Raw genomic sequence first — 22,762 nt, 5'->3', positions numbered from 1 at the left:
TATATATATATATATATATATATATATATATATATAAGTTTATGCACTCCTTTACTATTCTAAGTTGGCTTTTATGTTTTGAATAAATGATAAAAGCCAAGTTCGAATATCCATCATAAGCATACGTTTTTAAAGACTTCAAAAATAAGGGGGGCCTGTCATTCGAGATAAATTTTTCGATATATGTGAACGATTTAACCAATTTTAGTGAAGGCTGACTTTATTTGAAAGAGTATGCTTCCAGAATGGTCCGGTTTCATTATTAATTGAATTGAAGCATAACTTTGCTAGTAATTTAAAAAAATAAATTTGAAATAAGCTTTTATTTATGAAGAATTTATCTCTGTAAAGGTGCGATGAAATATTGGCTTTTTGAATGATATACAAGGGATATGTTGATAAGTTAAAAGTGGAGCAGATGGTAGTAATATCGCGATAAGAGTGCGAGGCTCGGATGGAAATTTTGAAGAACGACAGATATATAGGCATGGCCGCGTACGTATGTGAAAGTCAGTTATGGGTGTGCGTTGCACGCAGTAGCGATTGCGTTGCGCGCTATACGTACGACCAACAGACAGCTTGGCTATGTAACCCTAATACAAGGCGTGTCGAGTCGACGACGTAATGTGCGTGAACGTGAACAAATACAAACATAGCCACAGTCAACAGCAAGATTTCAAGCAGACGCGAATAATAATCGTTCGATCGGCCGAACAGTTGGCATTGGCGATCAGCTTGTTGCATCGCACTGATTACGAGGAATATAAACATCGGAAACGATGACTTTTCCGAATAATTTGCCGGACGATCGCCGAACTGGGATTGGTTCATGGTTGTAGGTATAAAGAGATACGACACAGAGTAGTCCCCGCGAGTATCGAGAAAGTAAAGGATAGAAGGAGAGGGTCGTGCGGAGACATGATGCTTTCCCGATAAGCTGCGCCAGTTTGCCGGTGCGTCACAGTCACAAGCATTCGACATCGCACACATGCTCGTAGCTGTGCAAGGTGTGCGGCGTGCACATAGGATACGATATCGAAGGCGAGGGTCGCGCAAAACAAACCGCGACAGCGTGCGAGCAGTTGCCAGTTGTTGCTCCAGCTGAGTCTCGCGACCCAAGTTCGGCAGAGAGAGAGAGAGAGAGAGAGAGAGAGAGAGAGAGAGAGAGAAAGAGAGGGGGGGGGGGAGAGACAAGAGAAGCAGAGCGGTCAGCTCGCTCAACCGGCACGCGCTGAGCGCCTTCGTGGCTGTTGGCCTGCGCTGCCTCCCACGCAGCCTCGACCTCCTGGCCGTGATGCGGCCCTGCTGCCAATTCTCCGTCTCTATTGTTCCACCCTAATTAATGCTGGCCGCCGTTCAGACATCGCATACTGCCTGCGCTCGCTGCTCAGTCCGGCTCTGAAGATGCACCTGCCTGCCATCTCTCTTTCTCTCTCTCTCTCTCTCTCTCTCTCTCTCTCTCTCTCTCTCTCTCTTACTCTCCTCGCGGCAGCAGCTCGAGGGAACCGGACACGAGACACATCCTCGGTGCTTCATGGGGCCCTGTTACGCTCCGCTGTCACTTATCCAATATCTGTAAACAAAAAATGGTTATTGTCCCACCTGTAGTGCTTTGTCTCCCTCCTGCATCCGACAACTGCCTAAGGTACCGATATAGTTGGGGCAGTGCCAGTCCAGCCGTACCAGTGCAGCTCAGCCGTGCACGGAACCGACTGTCGCTCAACGAACTCAACCTTTCCTGTTTTTGGCAAATCCGTTGATCCTTCGCGTTAGCTAGGTTGCTTCAACTGTGAAAAAAACCATTAATTATAGAGAATAAACTGCAGCCCAGGGCAGGTTCTGTGCAACCGATGGCCGCCTTTGACTTAGTTTTTTTTTAATACAACATGTCGCGTGAGCTATCAGGTTAGCATGGTGCACAGCAGCTCCACGCGCGCTACTCATCTCTCCGTCGGTATAAGGGGCTTAGCAGCAAACCCCTCTCCTCCTCCCGCTCATCGCTTATTCCAATCTCACCGCACGACCTCTCCTCATGCTTTCCTACGCCGCGGCAAACTCTCTGCTGTCCCAACTCGCGCGGAATGCGCCTCTGCGCCAGTACGCGTTTCCAACTCGCTCGCCACTCATCGATATATCAGTCCAGTATCGTTGGCAGGCATTTCTCCGAACGAATTAATCCTTTTTTATTCCAATCTTCATTGACACATGAATGATAAATCCAATATGTTTGACAGTACATTCGGTGGAAGAATAAAAAATCATCGAAGCGGCTATTTTCAATAAAATTGACAGACGAACAGGTCGGAGTGAGTCAGCAGAAGGAAAGCGAGAAATAATCGTACATACGAATAAATGGTGCAAGGCAAAAAGCGCTCGAGTTGCTGCGATGTCTGAGCGCTATTTCTGCGGCCCTAGTATCCAATACGCTTGTCTGCTCTAACCCATTACTTCGCCACTGCGCGCGCGTTTTACCACTGCGCTGCCGAGAGGAGAGAGTGGGGCCACACGAACGTAACATATACGTTCGGCGTTCGTAAAGCAAGCTGTAACTTTTGTCAAAGCGCAAGGCTCAATGGTCATCATTAATCAGCGACATTGCGAGCAATGGCCAGGCTCAACACCGGATAATACTGATGCTGCTCTAATACCTTTTTAACGAGTTTTCGCTAGCACCTTTCGTTCGAGCTCAACTATGCTCTGCTCGCCCTCTTCAATCTTTACCTATACCATGTCTTACAAGCTCGATCGCGGACTCATTCACTTGCCGTTCGTCCTTGTTCTGATGAATAGCTGAGGCTATTAATTCGCAAGAATTTGTTACTTGGAAAATTGGATTGGATTCGGAAAGAGATCACATTGACAAAAGAGATCGACGCGAAGAAGAGACCGAGAATAAGGGCAGAATAGTGCCAGCTAGCCAGTGCGACTTGCAGAGCTTCAGTACATGCAAGCGAGCCGTATACACAGCTATCCGTGTAAACTTTACAGCCGGAGGCGTTAGCTCGTCATTCGTCGCGTGAGTTGTGGCGAGTGCCGAGTGCGGGGGCAGGCAAACGCTCTCTCACCCTCGCAAAAGCCAGCGAGGGGGGTGAAATGACCTCGCCACCGCCAGCACCCTCGTGCTTTCCTGCTACCCAGCCGCCCTTGTTTTCCAATAAATACAAAGCGCAAGTTCCGAAATTTCGCCTCTCTCTCGCTCCGACGCAACCATACATAACTTCAGTCGCGCCTACTTTTTTTACAAAGCTCCCGGCAATATCTGCTATTTTTCCATTGCCGTTGATGCTCGACTGTGGCCGTCGCATCATCCAACGTTGTCTATACACCCTCTGACGATTGACGGTTGAGGGTGGGTGGGTGGGGGGGCCACTCATTCGGACCTCTTGTCCTCGATACATTCCTGATCTATTTCCGGTGCACTCTCCGCGGTGCCCGAGTCGCTTTTCGACATCTATTCGTTTTTTCCGTTTCGCTTATATTTTGCCTGTTTTTCGACCATGACTGCTATCTAAATTATCTCTTTATGTTTCTGCTATAAAATTTCTATATGCCGTTGGAACAACAACATTCTTTTAATTACATCGATTTTAATATATACTTATTCCAGCAACGTTCCAACATAATTATCGAATATATTCGGTATATTCGTAATAAATAAATAAATGACTATCAAGTTAGTTTTCTAGCTAATAATAATTTTTTATTTATGACATATTACAATTAAACTATGAACTAAAGTAGAGCTTAGAGTTTCTGTGAAAAAATGATAAACCAAGCAAGCAATTGTCGACTTAAAAAGTTTACGAAATTAGCATGTACATATACTGTAGGGACAGCATTGATTTGCAGAAAGTAAAATAACAACATATTTTTCTAAAAAAATTCCTATGGATGCATGCTTACACGTATAATCTTATATTACTTGACACGTAAGCCCCATTGCGACATTCGTGCTAATGTTAACAATTCTAGAAAACGATACTAAGGTCAGACGTCCAAACTCGTTGAGCATAAACCGACAGAAATGACACGGCGCGATCGCGATCGTCAATCATAGCCACGAGAAAACGAGAGACAACAGCTCTTTGCATAAAGTGGCTTTTGCTATACCATAGGCTAATGCGCAGATCTACACTGGATAAAGTTCGAAGTTGTAATAAAGAGTTGGCGAGGTGAGAATGACAAGCATAAAAATAAATGAAAAGCCAAAGAAAGAATAATAAGAAACGAGTTAATGATTGCAGACCCGAGTATTTTTTAGACCCGTAAGACTGAGAAATACGTAGCAAGTATACAATTGGCAGCTGCTGGACATTGACGAGAGCGAGAGAGCGATGTGCGCATCGATGCAGAGGGCGGCGGGAGGAGAAAAGGTGGGGGGAGAGGTAGAGGGAGCGGTGGGAGGAGTAGAACAGAGCGCTTGACGCTCGGTATCGAAGTGGCGTCGCGATGCTCGGCGCGGCTTCTGGCTCTCTATCTCTCTCTCTCTCTCTTCCACCTCCTGGGAACGATGGGATCCTGCGAGTATGGCGGGCGACCGCGACGCTTCGGCCCTCGGAAGGAACCGCGAAAAATGGGCTGGCCTTCTTTTTCCGAGGGCGACTCTTCGGGGGGAGGCGCCTGGAGACAGGCCACCGGCCTTGGCTCCTCGTTACCGCGAGCCACTTAAGCAGGCGCGCGTCTCACTACGGACAGGCTCGCATGGCTCGCGAGGCGGTGGCTTGCACGCGCCTGGTCGCGCCGCGCCACCAGGCCACCACCAGCCGACCGGCCAACCAGACGAATCTCCGCGGACGCGTGCTCGCAGAGACGCCTGTGCGGATCCAGCCCTCCCTCTGCCCCCTCTCTCGCCGCCCGCGCCTTCAGCCCCTCGACCCATCCTCGCTCCTCGCTCTTTTTCTTCTCTCCTCGTCCTCGCCTTTTGCTCCTCACCGCCTGCGGCCTTGCCAACAACGACCGTTCTTCCATCCTGCACTCTGCCAATTCTTCTTGCCTCAGTTGCCAGCAACGCGCAGCCGCGCTCCTTTTCCCCTTCTCCCCTTTTCCTCTCCTAAGCACTGTACTATTTTGCCTTGCTTCTGCTATTGCTGCATGCTCGATCCACTTGCATACCCTCAATGAATTACGCAAGCTTGTTCACTTGCAAACGTTCGCCTTTATTCGATAACGCGAGATTACATCAATTCCAAGGGTCACTCGTCAATTGGATACAAATTTAGAAAAGTAGCACATGGTATTCACCGTCATCAGCTACGTACACGTAGAAAAGCATATAGTAATAGAATGAGTACATTTAAAAATTGATAGAAGCGTACTTCTTATAACTTATTTAAATAACTTTGCATAATCTCCCAGCACATCATTGTAGAGTTGAGCCCACAGGGTTATGCGCTCTTTAAATAAGCCTTTTTCCATTTTAAGTGGTTGATTAATTTCTAGATAATTATCATCTGAACCTATGGGAGTCCAAGCAACAGTGAAGTCTTCATCAGTGTTCGGTGTTGGGTTTCTGCAGAAATAATCAAACATTAACGAGTCAAGTCATGAAATAATACGTGCAATAAGAAATAGTATCTATTTTCTAATGCGTTACCCTTCTTTCGCGAAATTGGTCCATAATTTTGTCATTATTTTTATGATTTTTTCGGCTGGGGAACCGGTTTCAGGCTTGTTCTTAAGAGCGTTTGAATAAAATAGATATCCAATATCGTCACCATGGGAAACTCCTAATTACAATTTCAGCAAGATGGCATTGTTGTTGTTTTTAATATATCTGAAAATATCATGATTTTATCGCAAGCATAAATTACCTTCTTCAGTTTTGAATAAATTTTTCACGATTCCGACCGGGGAATAGTGTGAAAATAGATATTCATAAACTGGAGATTTGTCTCGGGAGCCGATGATCCTAGAAGACATCAGAATGCCGGCATCGAAGAATATATCACTCGTCATCTGTACAGGAACGATCATTTTCATATTTAACAGTTCAAAACATTTGAATAGTGCATTATATCAAGCTAGGAAAGTAAATCATTGCTTCAGAGCATGCATAAGTTGATGCTCGCGATGAAACCTCCCAAATGTGTGCTAGTAACTTCCCACTTTCCCCTCGTGCTTTATCAGTTTATTTATACAACTTGGGCGAACCAAGCGCCAGAACGGTATTGGGAGGATGTTTGTAGCGTGGGATAGTACGAGGTCGACACAGCGAGAGAAGCTAATAACAATTTACGCTTAGTATATTATCACGTAAATTATTATTCGCTTATACGCGCGTTGTGAATTCTCACACGAGTAACACTTTACGCGCGTTAGGTAAAATAATAGGTTCAGTTATACCATGGTAAATTGTGCTTTTGCATCGGCAGTGAGAGCTTTGCCATCAAAGTAGAATTTGCGTAACATGTCGCTCATTTCTTTTCGTTTTGCATCGGTAACATTCAAATCATCGGGTATAAACATGTCAAAATGTTGATCCATCATTTCTGCATTGGGCAAAAACACTGGAAATATATTTATTTTAATTGGTTTGTTGAGTCTGCGGTAATAGAAAACCAAACTAACAATTTATTGAGACTATTAAATAAGAAAAAATCATTAAGAAAGTCTTACTACGTACTTTATCTGATAAAAAAAATGGAATGCATGCATTCTATTCCATTACTGAATAACAACTTTCACCTTAATTGCACTCAATTTTCAGTCATTTACGGGGCTGTAATGCTTAAATATTGGTACTTACTTGGAGTTATAAAAGCAGTCTCATCGAGAGCCACACCAATCATTAGTGGAACATCAGCAATATCATCTTTTTTAACTAGTGTCCATGGATCATTGGTTAAAAATATATCTTGTCCTACATCGGGTTCTACCACAGGAGTGAAAGCACCCATGTGTCCGTTCATATGGTTCTAGAACCAAAGTTTTTATTACTGAAATGCCTGGTAGTATTAAAAAAATTATGATTGGTCAATAACGTATGTAAAAATCTAAATATTTTTCTTGAAAAGCAATCAAGAGTATTTCAGATAAATACCCTGTTAAAATTTGAACGTTTAAAAGGAAACATATGTCAATATTCCTATAAAATAAAATTTATTCTTACCATTGTCTTAGCAACTTCTTGACTTGCCGTTACAATATCTTGAACAGACAGCTCTCTAAGTTTGTCCACCAATTCTTTAGTATCAGTAGTTTTTATTCCAAGAGTTTCTCCTAGCTTAAAAGCCATATCTTTTGGATTGTATATTAGAGCAAAAGGATTTAGTGCAGATCCACTTTGCATAATTGCTCTTTTGAATAAACCTAGAAGAAAAATATATTTTAATCACTCTTCATACCAATTTTTCAGATGTCACAATACAGTCAGCAAGATTTATAATATTTTCAAAAAAACGAAGTATTAGTTTATCCCCTTTTTAGTCCAATAAAATCATAATTATAGTTGAGTTCAGAAGTGTTTTTCAATTATTTTTAAAAACGTTGAAAATAATATTTATAGTACTGACCACGAGACATCGGAGACATCATATGGAATTGCACCGATGCAGAGCCAGAACTTTCTCCAAAAATAGTAACTCGGTTCGGACATCCACCAAAATTTTTGATGTTTTCCTTTACCCATTTTAAAACCATAACTTGATCTTTCATACCAGCATTTCCTGGAGCATTTGCGTCACCGGTACTTAAAAAGCCTAAAGAAATAATAGTGTTAACAATATTTCACATTTATTTCAACAAATTATTATCGAGTTGGATAATTATATATATTGTAATAAAGAAGTTTTGCTAAATGATTTCGTTGTGGATGAAAAGTAACAATTGTATTAGACAATTTGGTATTTCAATGTAATAATGAAACTTTAATATCAACGATCATAAGACTGCATAGTTACCAGGAGCGCCAAGCCTTGAATTGAATGTCACTACAACAACGTCTTGTTCGATCAGAAAATCAGGACCATATACATCATCGTCCCCAGAACCAGCATTGAAACCCCCAGGATGAATGAATATCATGACAGCCCGTTTCGCATCTTTATTGACATCGGGAGTATATACGTTCAAATACAAACAATCCTCGTCGCCAACTATTCCTTGTTTCATCATACAGAAGAATACACAAGTTTGTCGATGATTCGTTGCATCAAGTACACCAATCCATGGGTCTGGCGCAACAGGTGGCTTTAAAATGACAATGAATTTTACGTATAATGCTTTTATTAATTATTTTGCAATAAAAATATTCGACAATGTGAGTTTTCATTAATGATTATGATTATGAATAGAAATATAATTATCATTAATTATGCTTTCAGTAGAAATCGTTAATACAATAATTAACTTTGAAAGCACAAGAACTAATTTAAAAAGTAAATTCAAGAAAATAAATTTTCAATTTTTGTCTAATATGGTCTAATATGGTTGTAATAATAATCTGCCAGTTTTAAAATTTATACATCCAAGTTGATAGATAATACTAAACCGATTGTATAACGCTGGTCGTCTAGCTGTGAAATTGCAGTGTAGTCGCTCTTATGTGAACGTGACTAAACTCTATAGCATTTAATGCTCCTTGTATCGCGCTAAATTATTTGGCGAATTGTTTATAAAATATACATGCTTAAATAAAAAGTATAATTTATTGTTCTTTTTGAATGCAGATTGTTGAATGTAGTAAAATTTTATGTAACGTCGTTATTTGACTATAAGAAAAAAATATGTTATTATTCTTAATTTTATGATATTTCCAGAATAATACTAAAAGACAAGCTAATTTGGAAAATATTGAAGATTATCAATTATTTTATATTGATAATTGAATGAAAGTAAATTATTATTGTAAGAATCTACCAGAACCCCGGGTTAATAAATATAACCATGATCATATTATCTATGATTGGATTTATAAATATATATATGTTCTTTTGCTTAGTTTGCCCAGATTAAATAGACAGATGTGGTTAGTTCTTTGAAATTTGACATTTACTCACATCAAATTTATGCTGTCCTATAGGTGGTTTGGCATATGGAATTCCTTTAAAACTGCAGTAAGGTTTGCCGCTTAGAACCGTCGTGGTTTTGAGACCTTTGAGCGTGCCCTGAGACAAGTCAACAGTAATTTCTTCATTAGCGTTTGTTAATGCAATGACGATGAAATACGTCAAACACTTGAACGACTTCATTGTGAATTAGTACTGAGGCCGTTTCCGCGCGCATCGCGCTTTTTATACGCTCGCGCACAGTACCTGGAAAATCACAAAAAAGCTATATATAACCCGGCAGAATACGTTATGCAATCATAATTTGCTTTACATATGTAGTACTTATTTTTCACAAATTCATCTCGTAGCGTGATCCATTTTTATTTTGTCATGCACTTAACACGTTTATTAAATTATGTTACAAATTGACAATTTAAAGAGCATTTGCTGTAACTTATATCATGTAGCGACGAAGTTTATTCACGCCACTTCCGTAAAATAAATGAAAATTAAATCTAAGGAATTATGTATGAATTAAAAGATGTGCTTTTTGATCAGGTCTATTACTGTTTTGTCTTATCAGTCAATTGCCAAATAAAAGGACGTCATTTTAGTCAAATCGCCAAGTCACTTTATTCATGACAATCGAGCTGGACATGTATCTCTAATCACTTGGCTTCCGGAACGCTTTAAACTTTGGGCTTCGAAGTATTGTTGCATTATTTCATAAAATCACGGGAAGTATCAAAATCGAACCTGCTGATACTTTTTTTTTAAATAAATAATTGAACAACTATAACCTTCGGAATCAGGAACAGAAATTAATGTAAAAACTTTCTATATTTGTGTAATTTGAAAGCAACCATATACCGCGATTTGCTTTTTTCTAGCTCCTTTGCTGGCAATTATTTTTAAATCGTTTAACGATGAATTATAAAATATCATTGTTAGACGAGAAACTTTTCTTGTTTAACACTAATATACGCTCTGGAAGAAAATTGTCTCCATCCCATTATTATATAAAAAGTTATGTAAAACGTATTTTTACCAAAGAAAAGAATAAATACTAGCAATTTTCAACAAATGACGATATTTTTGACATTAAACTTCATTTTGAAAATGACGTTTGCATTTTGATTGTTATCTTTCAAAAAAAACATTACAGGATTATTCAATGTAAATTACTTCTAGATGATAACGTAATTTGACATTTTGTGCAATGGACTTTATAAGTTTTTAGTACGGACATTGCGGTTATATAGCTAATCTGCAGAATGAAGAAGGGCTTTTCTCTTATTGTTTGATGCTTTATTTGACATGTTTCTTGTACAGTCATAGAAATAAATAGTCTTTACTTTTAATATTTCCTTTTGAAAAAATAATATAAACAAGGAAATATTTATATTTCTTATAGTCATATCTCAATAAATATCTGACTAAGGCACATAATATTTGAGATGATTTATAACAGGCAATCATTTTTAGAAATACTACTCTCGTATATTTATGTTATGCCACAATGATGAAAAATTCTTTGCCATGTAGATTTGTAAGTTTAATTATTATTTTTTTATTATAATTTGAAGCTTGGTAGAATTGTACTAATAGGAAAAGTAACTACTTGCTATTTTAAGTCATAAAACAAGTCGAGATTCAGAAGTAAAAGAATGCATTATATTGTGAATGAAATAAAACAGAATTTCAGGGAACTCAAAATTCTATAACTATTAAGCTAATAAGCATACATTTCTGATCTATATCCTTACCTATAAGCGAAGAACTTATAAACTGCAACCTTAATTTTTATAGATTTAAAAATAATCTAATAATTTTAAGATATTTTCTTTGCGTTATACATTTTCACATGATGTTTTAACAATTTATAGGTATTTCTCTATTTATAGGTACCGAGATTTCAGGTGATGCGCAAGATTTAACAGAGCCACCGTTGAATTATCAAGGATCAAATAGGAAATTTTGTCCTGCTAATGAATTTCCCAATCAACAACCTCCTGAAAGAGTTAATACCACAAGTCGATTACGAGCAATAAGAAGTGAAATGATACGAATTGCTACAATTCAAACAGCATCTCTCGATGGATACATTGTTACTTCAAATGATGAACATCAGGTACAATTTATATAAGTAAAATAAAAACTAATTATACAATTTATAGTGACATACACACACACACACACACACAAGTTACTATAAATTGTAATATATATATCGACAACATTTTATAAAGTAATGAGATAAAAATGCAGCTCGAAGCATAATTCAAGCAAAATAATTTCTGTTATATAACATTTATTGAATTCTTAAAAATTTACAAAAACAAAGGCCACCACTCTAAGTATTTAATTTTAAGTAAATGAAAGAAAAGGTAAACATGGAACATTTAATTATTTTTGAACATATGCATATACTTATTGTATTGTAACAACTTCGATATCCTAATATTGAAATAATAACGACAAAAATATAAAAAAACTGCCTTCTTAATCGAAACTACACGGCTAACATCACGAAGATCCATTAACGACTGACTAGCTTGACGTCAATCAACAAAATTACCTGCTTAGCTACCTTCTAATCTTCGTTTCTTGATGATCGGCGGTCTCATCGTCAGAATATTATTATTGTATATAATCAATTTGTAGCATTAGTACAAAATCCATATTCAAGTGAATGAGAATATTTGAATTAAAAAAACTATTTTATATTTAAAATGTTACATGTGTTTTATATATACATTTTTTTACATTTACAAAAATGACATGTATTTTAAAAATAACAACAATTCATTAAACAATACGAATACCAACGGTCGTCATAGTGAGTTTGTATTGCTATTGGCATTCATAATTAAGTTATTTATGTAAACACAAATAATTTTGATTTTTTGCGTTTGTAGAGTGAATTTGTAGCAGGACATGATGAAAGGCGTAGATATATTACAGGATTCAGTGGAAGTGTTGGAAATGCTTTGATCACCACAAACAAAGCCATATTATGGACAGATGGTCGATATTTCATTCAAGCAGACTCTCAAATGGATTGTAATTGGATTCTCATGCGACAGATGCAGAAAAATGTAATATTATCATAAGTTATTTCTTATTAATTTGAGGTATTTGACTAAAAGTCGTGAAGTAAAGCTCTCTACAATAGTACATTACCTAACTAGAACGGGACAAAAGATACTTGTCTTATATGCTTTTCCATAAATCTCTACAAGACAATACACCGTGCGGAAAGTAGAATTCTGCCGCAGGCTCCATGAAAAACGTGCGTTCAAATTGTTATTTTGCAAAATACTTGGGCTATATATAATAAGTTCGGCAAAGAGATTCTCGTCTCGTTTACTTTTTGATCGGTTCGTTCGGACGAGACAACACTGAGAAAAAAATATAGTTGAATCAACAATAGACACTCCGTTGAAATGGAGCAATCATGCTCATTTGGTGTTTCAAGACACCCGGTATATTCATTTTACAGAGCGTGTTCTGTTAACCTGATGTCTGTACTGAATTCATTCCACAGAACTTTTGTTGAACTGACGACACATATGGTTTGTTTTAATATAAGATTTTTTGTTTATTCACTCAATATTAAGATTGTTTTAACATAATGAACTAAATTTCCTATAAAATATTTTTTGCTTCATATACGTATTTGAAAAAAATGTTAATTTTGTTTTATCTTCATATCAGCTGCCGTAGACCCACACCTAAACAATTCACACACATTTTTTGAGAGAAGTTAATTTTAACACATACACAGATTTTTCGCACGCAGTTTCTATCCAACATATATACGCTCGCAATGGTGATTCGCCATTCGCCGCTATTTCATGTGTGATGGGGTATTGAAGTTTCTTATATACTAATGGAAAGAATTTCTATGTACTTGCAGCAAACAAGTATTATTAAGGTTTGCCACCTACTGTTGCATTATGGAACCTGCTTTTACTTAGAATTCAATTCCATTCAACATTTTTTTTTATTCAGCTCAATCATTGTTTTAAAGTTATATAAAATTATGTAAACAATTTTTATTCAAAATATTGAATTTATTTAAAAATTGTATAAGAATAAAAAATAAATAGGAAAAAAAATTCAACAGTCTGAAAACTGTTTTAATAAAAAAAACACATAATTGAAAATATATTTCAAAGTGTTTTATTGAACTTAATAATTAAATGTCATATGATACATACAATTTTGAATTAGACATTTTTTGTAAGTTATAAATAGCTTGTTTCGGTGAATTTTTATGAGCGACCTGAAGGTATTCATTCAGAAGCTCAACTTCATATGTGCATAAATGTTTAAAGTAGCTAATAATTTTGATTTTTCTACACAATAAGATAATATTCGTTTTTCTATTTATGATAACATTAACAATTGCTTCAAATTGTACAGTTTTATCCTCAATTTTGAAAACTACAACAAAATTTTCAATATACTTTATCCCGTTGACCATGACCTATGAAATAGGGACATAGGTAGTTACAATATTTTGCGATAACATTTTTTTAAATACATTATAACTATCTAGGAATATTACACTCAAAAACAATTGTTTGCCACATTCAATTTTTTTTAAATCCACGACTGATAAGGTAACGATAATTCAAGTCTAATTGATTTCTTACAGCTTTTACCGAGTTAATTCTTGAGGTTATCGCATTAGTCATTTCTTTCAAAGGTTTGCTTGCCTTCGAATCTTATATAAGAAAATTTATGTGGTAGATCTAGCAATCTAACCATTCTAGGGTAATGCAACAAATGATGATGTTTAGATTTCAAACATGTCTTGAATATTCGACAATATTTCGAATGATGATGCGCAATTTCTTATTCTAAACTAGTAACATTTTTCTCGGTGAGTACTGGAGCAAACGCTAAAAAAGTTATTTTTCTTAACGACAAATAAAATTTCCAAACAACATTTTTTTCTGAAATCATATCCCTAATTATAAATGTTAAATTAAACATTAAAAACTTCGTCTCAGCAGCACTCATTATGATACATTTTTTTTTATCTGGTCAAGATTAAGTTGTGGAGGAACATTTTTTTATGCAACTTTATCGCAATAATGCTCCAATCGTTTTTTAAGTATCGCAAAAGAAAATAACTTATCGACAAATAATACAAAATTGCGCTAAGTTCATATTTACATATACCCTGGAGCACATCATGCATCGGGTCAAAAGAAATACATTTAAATATGTCGAAACCAGGTACCTCAGAAAATACTCATTCGTTCTTAACGCCATTCCCTTTTGCTTCAATATCCGATAAATGTTTTTCGCTACATCGCAATAAGTCTATATTTTCTTTAAAAGGAGTTCTACACTCTTTTTCGCCCATAGAACACAAGTTATCGCCACTCAAGTTAAAAATATCAAAATAAACGGTTGATATTTTATCACCTATGGTAATACTAATACCATTTTTTTGTAAATCTTTTAATTGGTCTATGACTGGATGGAACAATTTTGAATGCTTTACATATTTTTTAAACTCAGATTTACAAAGTTGAATTAACAATATATTTTCTAACAGACTAGCGAACTCGAGTGGAATTGCTGTTATATTACAATATATAAACTGTGTAACTTTTTGTAACCTTTGCGCGAATCTAGTGGATTATTAATTTCAAAATCATAGCCAAAAATGGTTAATGACAATAAAATTTGGCCTACAAATTTATTTTTAATACCTATCCATCTTTCGCTTCGAAAAATTGAACACAAACAATTACATTTTTCTTTCTTATTAATGTATTCAATAATAGCAGAATAAACATTTGGAAGCTCTAAAAAAATTTTTAAAACTTGCCTCAAAGGGATACTTGCAACAGTATCTTTCACCAATGTATATATTTTCTTTTTTCTTATTTTTTTTTTGGTTTCAAAACGCTTGCTACATGAGTAGTCATTTTAGCTTCAAAATAAAATAACCATTTTAAAGATGCTAAAGCTTTGTGGTAAGTCGAGTAGTTTTGAAAACAATTTTTCATAATGTTTATAATGTTACCCAATTTATCGCATTTCAAAATCATATTATTTAAAGATTGCATTGAAATAGCAAAATAAGAATTGTTAAAAATTCTGAAACGCTGTCATAATAAACACGACCATTTTTATGGGTAAGTTTGATTTTGCAAATAGACTAGACATTAGCACATCTGTAGCACTGTCAACTTCTGTATCGAAATTCTTTGGCTTGAGTTGAGTCTTAATATTTAATCAAGCCTCGAAATGTAATTCAATTTACTGCTTCAATAACATTACAGCATTTTTCGCTTCAGTTTTATCAATAAAAACAAATGTTATATTTTCGATTATAATATAATATATTTACAGTATAAATCAGATCATTTACCACTATATTTACTTGTACAGTATCATTTTCTTTATCTGTTGAATTTGAAATCTATAAAAGAAAAGAATAAGAAATACCATTTAGCAAACCTCTAAAATAAAGAAATTCTACTTTCATTTAGATTAATAATAAAATATATCAATACTATACTTACTGGAACAGGAAATTCCTAATTATTTGGTTTGATTGTGGAGCTTTATTTTGAATGGCTACGTTGCTACTTCGTCTTGAATATTCGGTTTGGTGAAAGAAATGTGATTTTGCGCTACCACGGCGTATAGAAATAATACTGGTAATATAACACGCTAATGCTAGTTGCACGATTTAGGAATATATGAACCGTGACAATATGCTGTTAGTAAAAAAGTATTCGAAAAATGGGTATGAGAATGTCTGTAACCAAATTACTATATTACCTTAAAGTAAAAAATCATGGAAATATATGTAAAATTTCTTTGAATATTTCTTTCAGTGTATACAATCCGAAACATTCTGAAATTACATAAAATGATTCAATAGCAAACGACATATTAATATCAGTATTTTTTATTAGTTTTTATGGATTAAAAGTGAAAATAAATCTAATCCATTACTTGCAAAGGTAAAATAGTAATGTGTAAAACATTTATTGCTTTTATGAAAAATAGATTGCTTTAAATAAAAATTTTTAGAATTATTTAGATAAATCGTATTTGGCTTCATTTTTGTTTACCTATATCATCTTAACATTTATTCTTAATATCTAAATTTTTTTTATATTTATACCTAAATTAATCTATAATTAATGACAAAAAACTATATACTCTTATTAAATAATACTAATTAAATACATTTTATTGTATTTTTATAGACTCCTACACTGACTCAATGGTTGAAACATGAATACAAAGACAGAAACGTTCGTATAGGAGTAGATCCAAAATTGATTCCTGCTTCCATTTGGGACTCATGGGAAGATGATTTAGGTATTATGTAATACAAAATATTAAAATTAATACTTCCAGGCAATAAGGATTGATTAATTGAGGGATGGTGGGGGGCGTGTAAAATGTATATTCTATTTTATTTTTGTAGATACAACTTTTTTTTAACAGCGTGGAATAATTACTGTTCATCATTGACATATTAAATAGTTAGTAAATCTACAAAGTAGGTTTCTATCAAAGCTCGACTGGGCCCATCAAACTCGAAATTTACTCAACTCTAACCTGACGTTTACTAAAATATATTACGTACAATTATAAAATAATGTAACAAAAACACAAAAAATGTCTTTCTACTCTAATAACATATTGTTCTTTCAATGTCGCGATTTAATTATCTGTATTCATTGCTAGAGATGTAATATTGAAATTTTCTATCAGTTTATGTTAGTTGGGAAAGATTATATATATAGAGCATATACTAAAAAAATTATCTTGAAATAAATTCATCTTTTATTTTCAGCGAATACTAGCATTAAATTGATTCCTGTTGAAAACAACTTGATAGATGTAATTTGGCAGGTAGACCGGCCAGAGTACGATTCGCGACAATCGTTTCCGTTAGAAATTTCATTTTCTGGAAAACCGTGGCAAGAAAAAGTTAAGCAAATACGCGACGAAATGTTATTTCAAAACGTTAGCGCTTTAGTGGTTACTGCATTAGATGAAATAGCATGGCTTTTCAATATCCGAGGATATGATTTGCCCAATACAAACGTATTGAGAGCTTATGCTGTAATTGAGTTTGGAAAAATCAGGCTGTACACTCCAAAAAATAAGTTAAGTCGTGACACTGAAATTCATTTGAAGATGGATGGTTGTTTTTATGCGGATTGTGTAAGGTAAATTCTAAAAATACTTGGAAACAGTTTGATATTTTGACGATGATTTTTCTTTCGTTTAATACAGTTGGGCAGAATATTCAGATATATTCAAAGACTTGAGAACATTTAATCAACTATGGAATAAAGTATGGTTACCATCTCGCTGCGTTTATTCTCCAGGCTCATCAAAATTAGTTAATTCTTGCGTGAGTATTAATTCAAATGAATGGTGTGTTATGGTAGAATATTTACATTTTTAGCGAAATTTCGCGTATCTTTAATATTACTTATCTACAATCAAAGATTTCCAACTTTTGTTTTTGTATTCTTTTATTTATGTGCATATTTATGACATATTTTATGCACAATTTATTAATTTAGATATGACGATCTTGAATGAAAAGATTTGATGTAAAAATACGAATCTTGACGACGTACTTCAAATGTGTAATAGCCAGGGCAAAATAAATCTAATTTTCCGAAAGTCATGAACTTTTTTTTCATAATAAGATTTCAGAATCAACGTTAGTAAGAAAGAAGTTGAATTTAGTTACCAACCATTAGATACTACGCTGAAACGTTATTTATGCAGGATGATTGAGCGACTAATTTTTTATTTCGCTTTCGAAAAATCAAGTTATATTCTAATCGTCACACTATCCCTTAGATTTCAGAGGACAAAAGATTGATCCGACCTTCGCCTATAATTAATTTACGAGCTGAAAAGAATGAAGTTGAAATGAAAGGTATGAGAAACGCCCACTTAAAAGATGCCGTGGCAATGTGTGACTTTCTGGGTTTCATGGAACAGCAAATGGAACTCGGAGGAGAAGGGTGGGATGAGTTACAAGTAGTCAGAGTTGTGAACTCTTTTCGCTTTCAACAAAAGGACAACGTCGGGACTTCTTTTGAGACTATAGTAGGATATGGTCCTCATGGAGCTATGCCTCATTACGAGCCTTCTAATTTGACCAATATCAAAATTGGTCTTGATTCAACTCTCGTTATCGATTCAGGCGGTCAGTATAAAGGTACATGAAAGTTATAAACTGTGCAATCCAATTTCAAGATTACCAAATTCAGAAAAGTTATTCAATTATGTATTAATCTTCTTGTCGCTACATACAATTATACATTTTTATTCGTAGATGGAACAACTGATATAACTCGAACTTTGCATTTTGGTGAACCAACACAGGCTCAACGTGAAGCCTACACACGAGTTTTGATGGGCCAGATTGAACTCACTACAACAGTATTTCCAAGCAACTTACGAACTGACCAGCTGGATGTTCTAACGCGCAAAACACTTTGGTCAACAGGTTATGATTATATGCATGGCACTAGTCATGGTGTAGGACATTTCTTATCTGTTCATGAATGTAAGTTGTAAAAATTACAGATAACTTTAACTAACACAATACCTCCCTAAAAAGAATAATCTCACTCAACAAATTTTTCATTCAATCTGGATACAACTATAGCTTATTACTTTTTTTTTAATTTATTTTATTTAACGTCCCACCTCGTGGAAGGTCCAGGTGGCTTGGAACATACATAGGAGTTTACGCATGCGCGTGCGCGCAAGTAACTACCTAATTGAGCACTGACAGATCACGATATGAAAAAGTATGCTAAAATACTCAAAATTGCAAATTTTCGAGGAGTTTTCATACATAATGCTTTACCAGCCGATGGACCGCAGTATTAAGAGACGGCTATTGTAAATTTAGGTGATGAAAACTCGTTGAGTAGCATATAAAAAGAAAGGTGATGAGATTATGTATTTTGATAGTTTTGGTAACCGCCTATAGATCTATTGCTTTATCTCAAAGTTAATAGAATCATGTATAATTATATTAGATATCAAGATTTTAATACGTACAATTGCGGCCATCTTTATCTCAAATTTCTTTTGAATAAACTATAGAAGTGACGACTAGTATAAAAAATACTTATTCAAAAAATGACTGTCATTTGATATGAATCTGTCATGGAGAATACACTGACATTCATTGAAACATTGATCTCTCAGGAACATCATCCGTACTCGAAACATTATTTTCCATCGATCGGACTGACACCAAACAAAAAATACGTTCTTGGTCTAGTTGAGCTATTATCATTTAATTCAATACCAAACATTGACGTTGGTTATAATAAATTTTACATTGAAGGTCAAGAAGCTATTACTTTACCGATTGGTAGCTACGAAATAGAAGATATTGAAAGCTTTCTCAAAGAAACATTAACACCCAAAGATATATCGTTTAGTCTAAAACCAAATAATAATACTTTACGTAATGTCATACAGTGCAGTCATAAAATACATTTTGAACCAGAGGATTCTATTGGATCAATTTTAAGCTTCACTGAACGCATGCTTGTTAAAAACGAAACGCATAGTTCTGACTTACCCGTGACTATTCTCAAAATCAACGCTTTACGTGTAAAGTGTAATATTACTACAGGCTCTTATATAAACGACCGCAAAGTACATACTATACATTAATTTTTCCCAGCAGTGCCACCTGAATATAAGATTATAGAAGTACCCTCTCACGTCATTTACCTTCCAGTCGCTGTAAGGAGCATTGATCATTTTGAAATTCATATAGTTGATCAAGAAGGAATCCTAGTTAACTTTCAAAGAGAAGTCATCGCAGTGCGATTACATATAAAGGCTACATAGTAATGGGTATCATTTATAATATAAAGACTGGTCGAGGCTATATTAAAAGCCAAAAATGTCAATCAGCGACCAGTCAACAGCGAGCTATCAGACCGCTCACACCTCAGAGCATTTAGTTCTTGAAAAGCTTGAGACTAAAAGTCATCAAAAATTGTGGAAGAAAATATTGTGCATATGAGTATGCTGTATGCAACAATAAATGGACAGAATTTTAGACATTCATTCAGGTATCACTTTCGATGAGTCTATAGCTTATTATGAAGTTCGTGCGCATTAGCCTTATTCATTATCATATTTCAAAAATAGCGATGAAATCCATATAGCAATTCAGCATCAAGATTTATCTCTGTTTCCATCACGCAGTATAATTCATATTTGTGGTTGGTTGACCAAGCCAGATGGTACTACGCCAGTGGAGAGCACTATATTAGTCAACAACGCCCTCTGTCATTTATTCGAGGAAATACGATATGAAATAAATGCTATTGAAATTGATAAAGTAAAAAATGTCGGCTTAACAAGCCTCATGAAAAATTGGCTTTCACTCAATCCATGTCAAAGCTCTATCGCTGAAAATGCCGGTTGGAATGGTGATAACAACGAAGTTTTAATATGTAATGCTCTAGGTTATTTTGATGTGACTATCCCTCTCAGTATGTTACTGGGCTTTGCTGAAGATTATCGGAAAATTGTAGTCAATATCATTGAACTTTTTCTCACAAGATTAAGAGATGATTTGAATGCTATTGTGGCGTGCCCTTTCCCTCCACGTGTTGGCCAGAAGTTTACGTTTTATACAAAAAACTTCATAAATCTCGAACGATGCGCCGGAGATTTTATGGCCATCCGCAATAAACACATTAAACGTCGATGGCCGGGCGTCCGCGCTAATGAGTTTGTTTAAGGGAAAGCGCACGCCCAACCTTCGTTTTATTAATATTAACCCGCGGTCCCAGCTACCCTTTCCACGGACCTCATGGGAGGGACTTGCACTTTTCACCGGATTTTCCGAGGAGAAGCGCCAAGTAGCTGGGGTGAGTTTTAGACACTCTAGCTCGAACTTGAGACGAGCTAACAGCTCGGCCTTCTGCCAGCTCCGCGGTTTACGTTCTGCCGAGTCGCGCTACACTTGTAACTCCTTGTTTGAATTAATAATAACAATTATTCTCACATCAATTATAATTCATTTCACCCTGCGCTCACGGCTTCAGACGTTAGCATTTCCTCTAAAACTACATACGTTATAGTAAAACAAATAATGTAGAAGTTAGTCCTATCCATTGTAAATAAGATAAGCTACGGCTTCACTATTTTAAGCAAACCAATAGGGAATCCTACTGCTTCAGAAAAATAAAAAATTACTCTAACTAAGATTGAATGGCTGATACCATATGTAATGGTTGTCGACAAAGAAAAAATTAAATTACTTAATAAGATTGGATGAGATTGTGCAATTGCAATGAGTTATCTTACTTGGAAAATGTACGAGTATCTAAAATTACCTCGTAGATCAAAGCATATTTCGAGTGTTCAGACTCCCAATCAATGAGAAAAGCCTCGCTTTGTTATTTTAGTTTTTCAAACTAAATGTAAAAGTTCAACGAGCGTTAATTCTAGTAATTTTGATCATTGTAACATTAGTAATGTGAAGCTATTTCTCAATTCACAATGCTATCCATATGGAAATCTTAATTTGAACATCAGTAAAAATCAGTATGCTGTTCTCTACGATATGTGTGCTAATTTTCAAAACGCCTACTATGGTAAAGAAAACGAGCCGTTGCTCAATAAAAATGATTTCATTAATAAAGTACCGCTAATAGTTATAGACTACTCCAAACAAAATGAAACATTAAAAAGCGCGCCAGTTGATGTACACCTAGAATTTGAAACTCAGGCCGATTTTCCTGAAGATACTGCTGCCTACTGCTTAATTACACGATCGCATTGTACAATATAATCCCATTAGCGCTGGTGTCAAAAAAATGTACAATGACCGTGCACACATTCGATAAACTTAGTCCTTTTGCTTGTACTATCAGAGGTTTGGATTTCTTTTATTGAGATTTGCTTTTTGATAAGGTCATGTGCTATTTCTTTGGAAGACAAATAAATATAAACTCTATTATTTGATATTCATGAGGTAAATCTAATATTTGTCGGAGCGGTAAGCTTAGCTATCTTGTTTTTATAATCTTCAATTAAGATTGAATCTATCATTATAGCTTGATCTTTTTTGGAGAAATTGGTTTTATTTGCTCTTGCGTAATTGAGTTGTGTTGATTGTTGAACCTAGTGTGTTGGCTCATCTCGTTGGGTGGAGTGGTTTGTGAACCTCTGCAGTCAGAAGTTGACATGTTGGGAATCTGTGGTGTAATGCATCAGATGCACTTACAGCAGGTTATTTCGTAAATTCACTATATGTAATGAGAGTCAGAATTAAGTCACATGAAATATACTACACTATCGAAAGGAAAAACACTTGCGATCATAGCATAACAGAAAAAGCGAAATACGTCTAACCTGTACGGAGACTACGAGTCGACTGAGCTTATTACTTGTTTTTCTTATTTATGCTTTTGAACATTTTTTTATTTTTCTAGCTAAATTACTTCGCAAGAAAGATCAATTTGAATATAAGACTTAGAAATTACTATCTAAATTATTGGTGTCTTATTAGTTTACTTATATTGCTATTTTTAGGAAGTATAGTGAAATATTAGCACTAGTACAAGATATAAATAATACGTTTTTCTTGTGACAGTAAACTAAAACTATTTTTGAACTAACTTACTTCCTTAAGACTGCCTTAACTGCCCTCAAGCATATCGATATCCTTGAGGACAGTTATAGGCTCGAATAATAATCAGCTGCATCGC

The 22,762-nt window shown here is 35.3% G+C and overlaps 2 protein-coding genes across 3 annotated transcripts in view; one reads left to right on the top strand and one right to left on the bottom strand.

Annotated features, from left to right (window-relative positions):
* The window catches only part of LOC131671630 (xaa-Pro aminopeptidase ApepP-like), a 35,512-nt gene that overhangs the window by 10,210 nt on the left and 2,540 nt on the right, over window positions 1-22,762 (top strand). Inside the window, exons 2-8 of the mRNA XM_058948208.1 lie at window positions 10,892-11,118; window positions 11,906-12,085; window positions 16,235-16,349; window positions 16,831-17,209; window positions 17,277-17,397; window positions 17,859-18,222; window positions 18,340-18,573. Coding sequence (XP_058804191.1) covers window positions 10,892-11,118; window positions 11,906-12,085; window positions 16,235-16,349; window positions 16,831-17,209; window positions 17,277-17,397; window positions 17,859-18,222; window positions 18,340-18,573 — 1,620 coding nt within the window. The remainder of the gene's footprint in view (window positions 1-10,891; window positions 11,119-11,905; window positions 12,086-16,234; window positions 16,350-16,830; window positions 17,210-17,276; window positions 17,398-17,858; window positions 18,223-18,339; window positions 18,574-22,762) is intronic.
* LOC131671631 (juvenile hormone esterase-like) lies at window positions 5,133-9,206 on the bottom strand. Of its 2 annotated transcripts, XM_058948210.1 has the most exons (10): window positions 8,997-9,206; window positions 7,899-8,187; window positions 7,512-7,697; window positions 7,109-7,308; window positions 6,746-6,914; window positions 6,343-6,506; window positions 5,811-5,955; window positions 5,594-5,726; window positions 5,316-5,509; window positions 5,133-5,250 (listed from the first exon to the last, which is right to left on the bottom strand). In XM_058948210.1, exons 1-9 carry the CDS (start codon window positions 9,186-9,188, stop codon window positions 5,326-5,328), a joined length of 1,662 nt encoding a protein of 553 aa, XP_058804193.1. In that variant the 5' UTR covers window positions 9,189-9,206; the 3' UTR covers window positions 5,133-5,250; window positions 5,316-5,325. The 2 variants fall into 2 exon arrangements, with proteins under 2 accessions (XP_058804193.1, XP_058804192.1); XM_058948209.1 differs by having other exon boundaries at window positions 5,133-5,509.

The sequence above is a fragment of the Phymastichus coffea genome, unplaced genomic scaffold (genome assembly GCF_024137745.1).
Source record: "Phymastichus coffea isolate CEN01 unplaced genomic scaffold, Cenicafe_Pcof_1.1 PCOF00131, whole genome shotgun sequence".
NCBI lineage: Eukaryota > Metazoa > Arthropoda > Insecta > Hymenoptera > Eulophidae > Phymastichus > Phymastichus coffea.
This window is presented reverse-complemented; position numbering and strand designations above follow the sequence as displayed.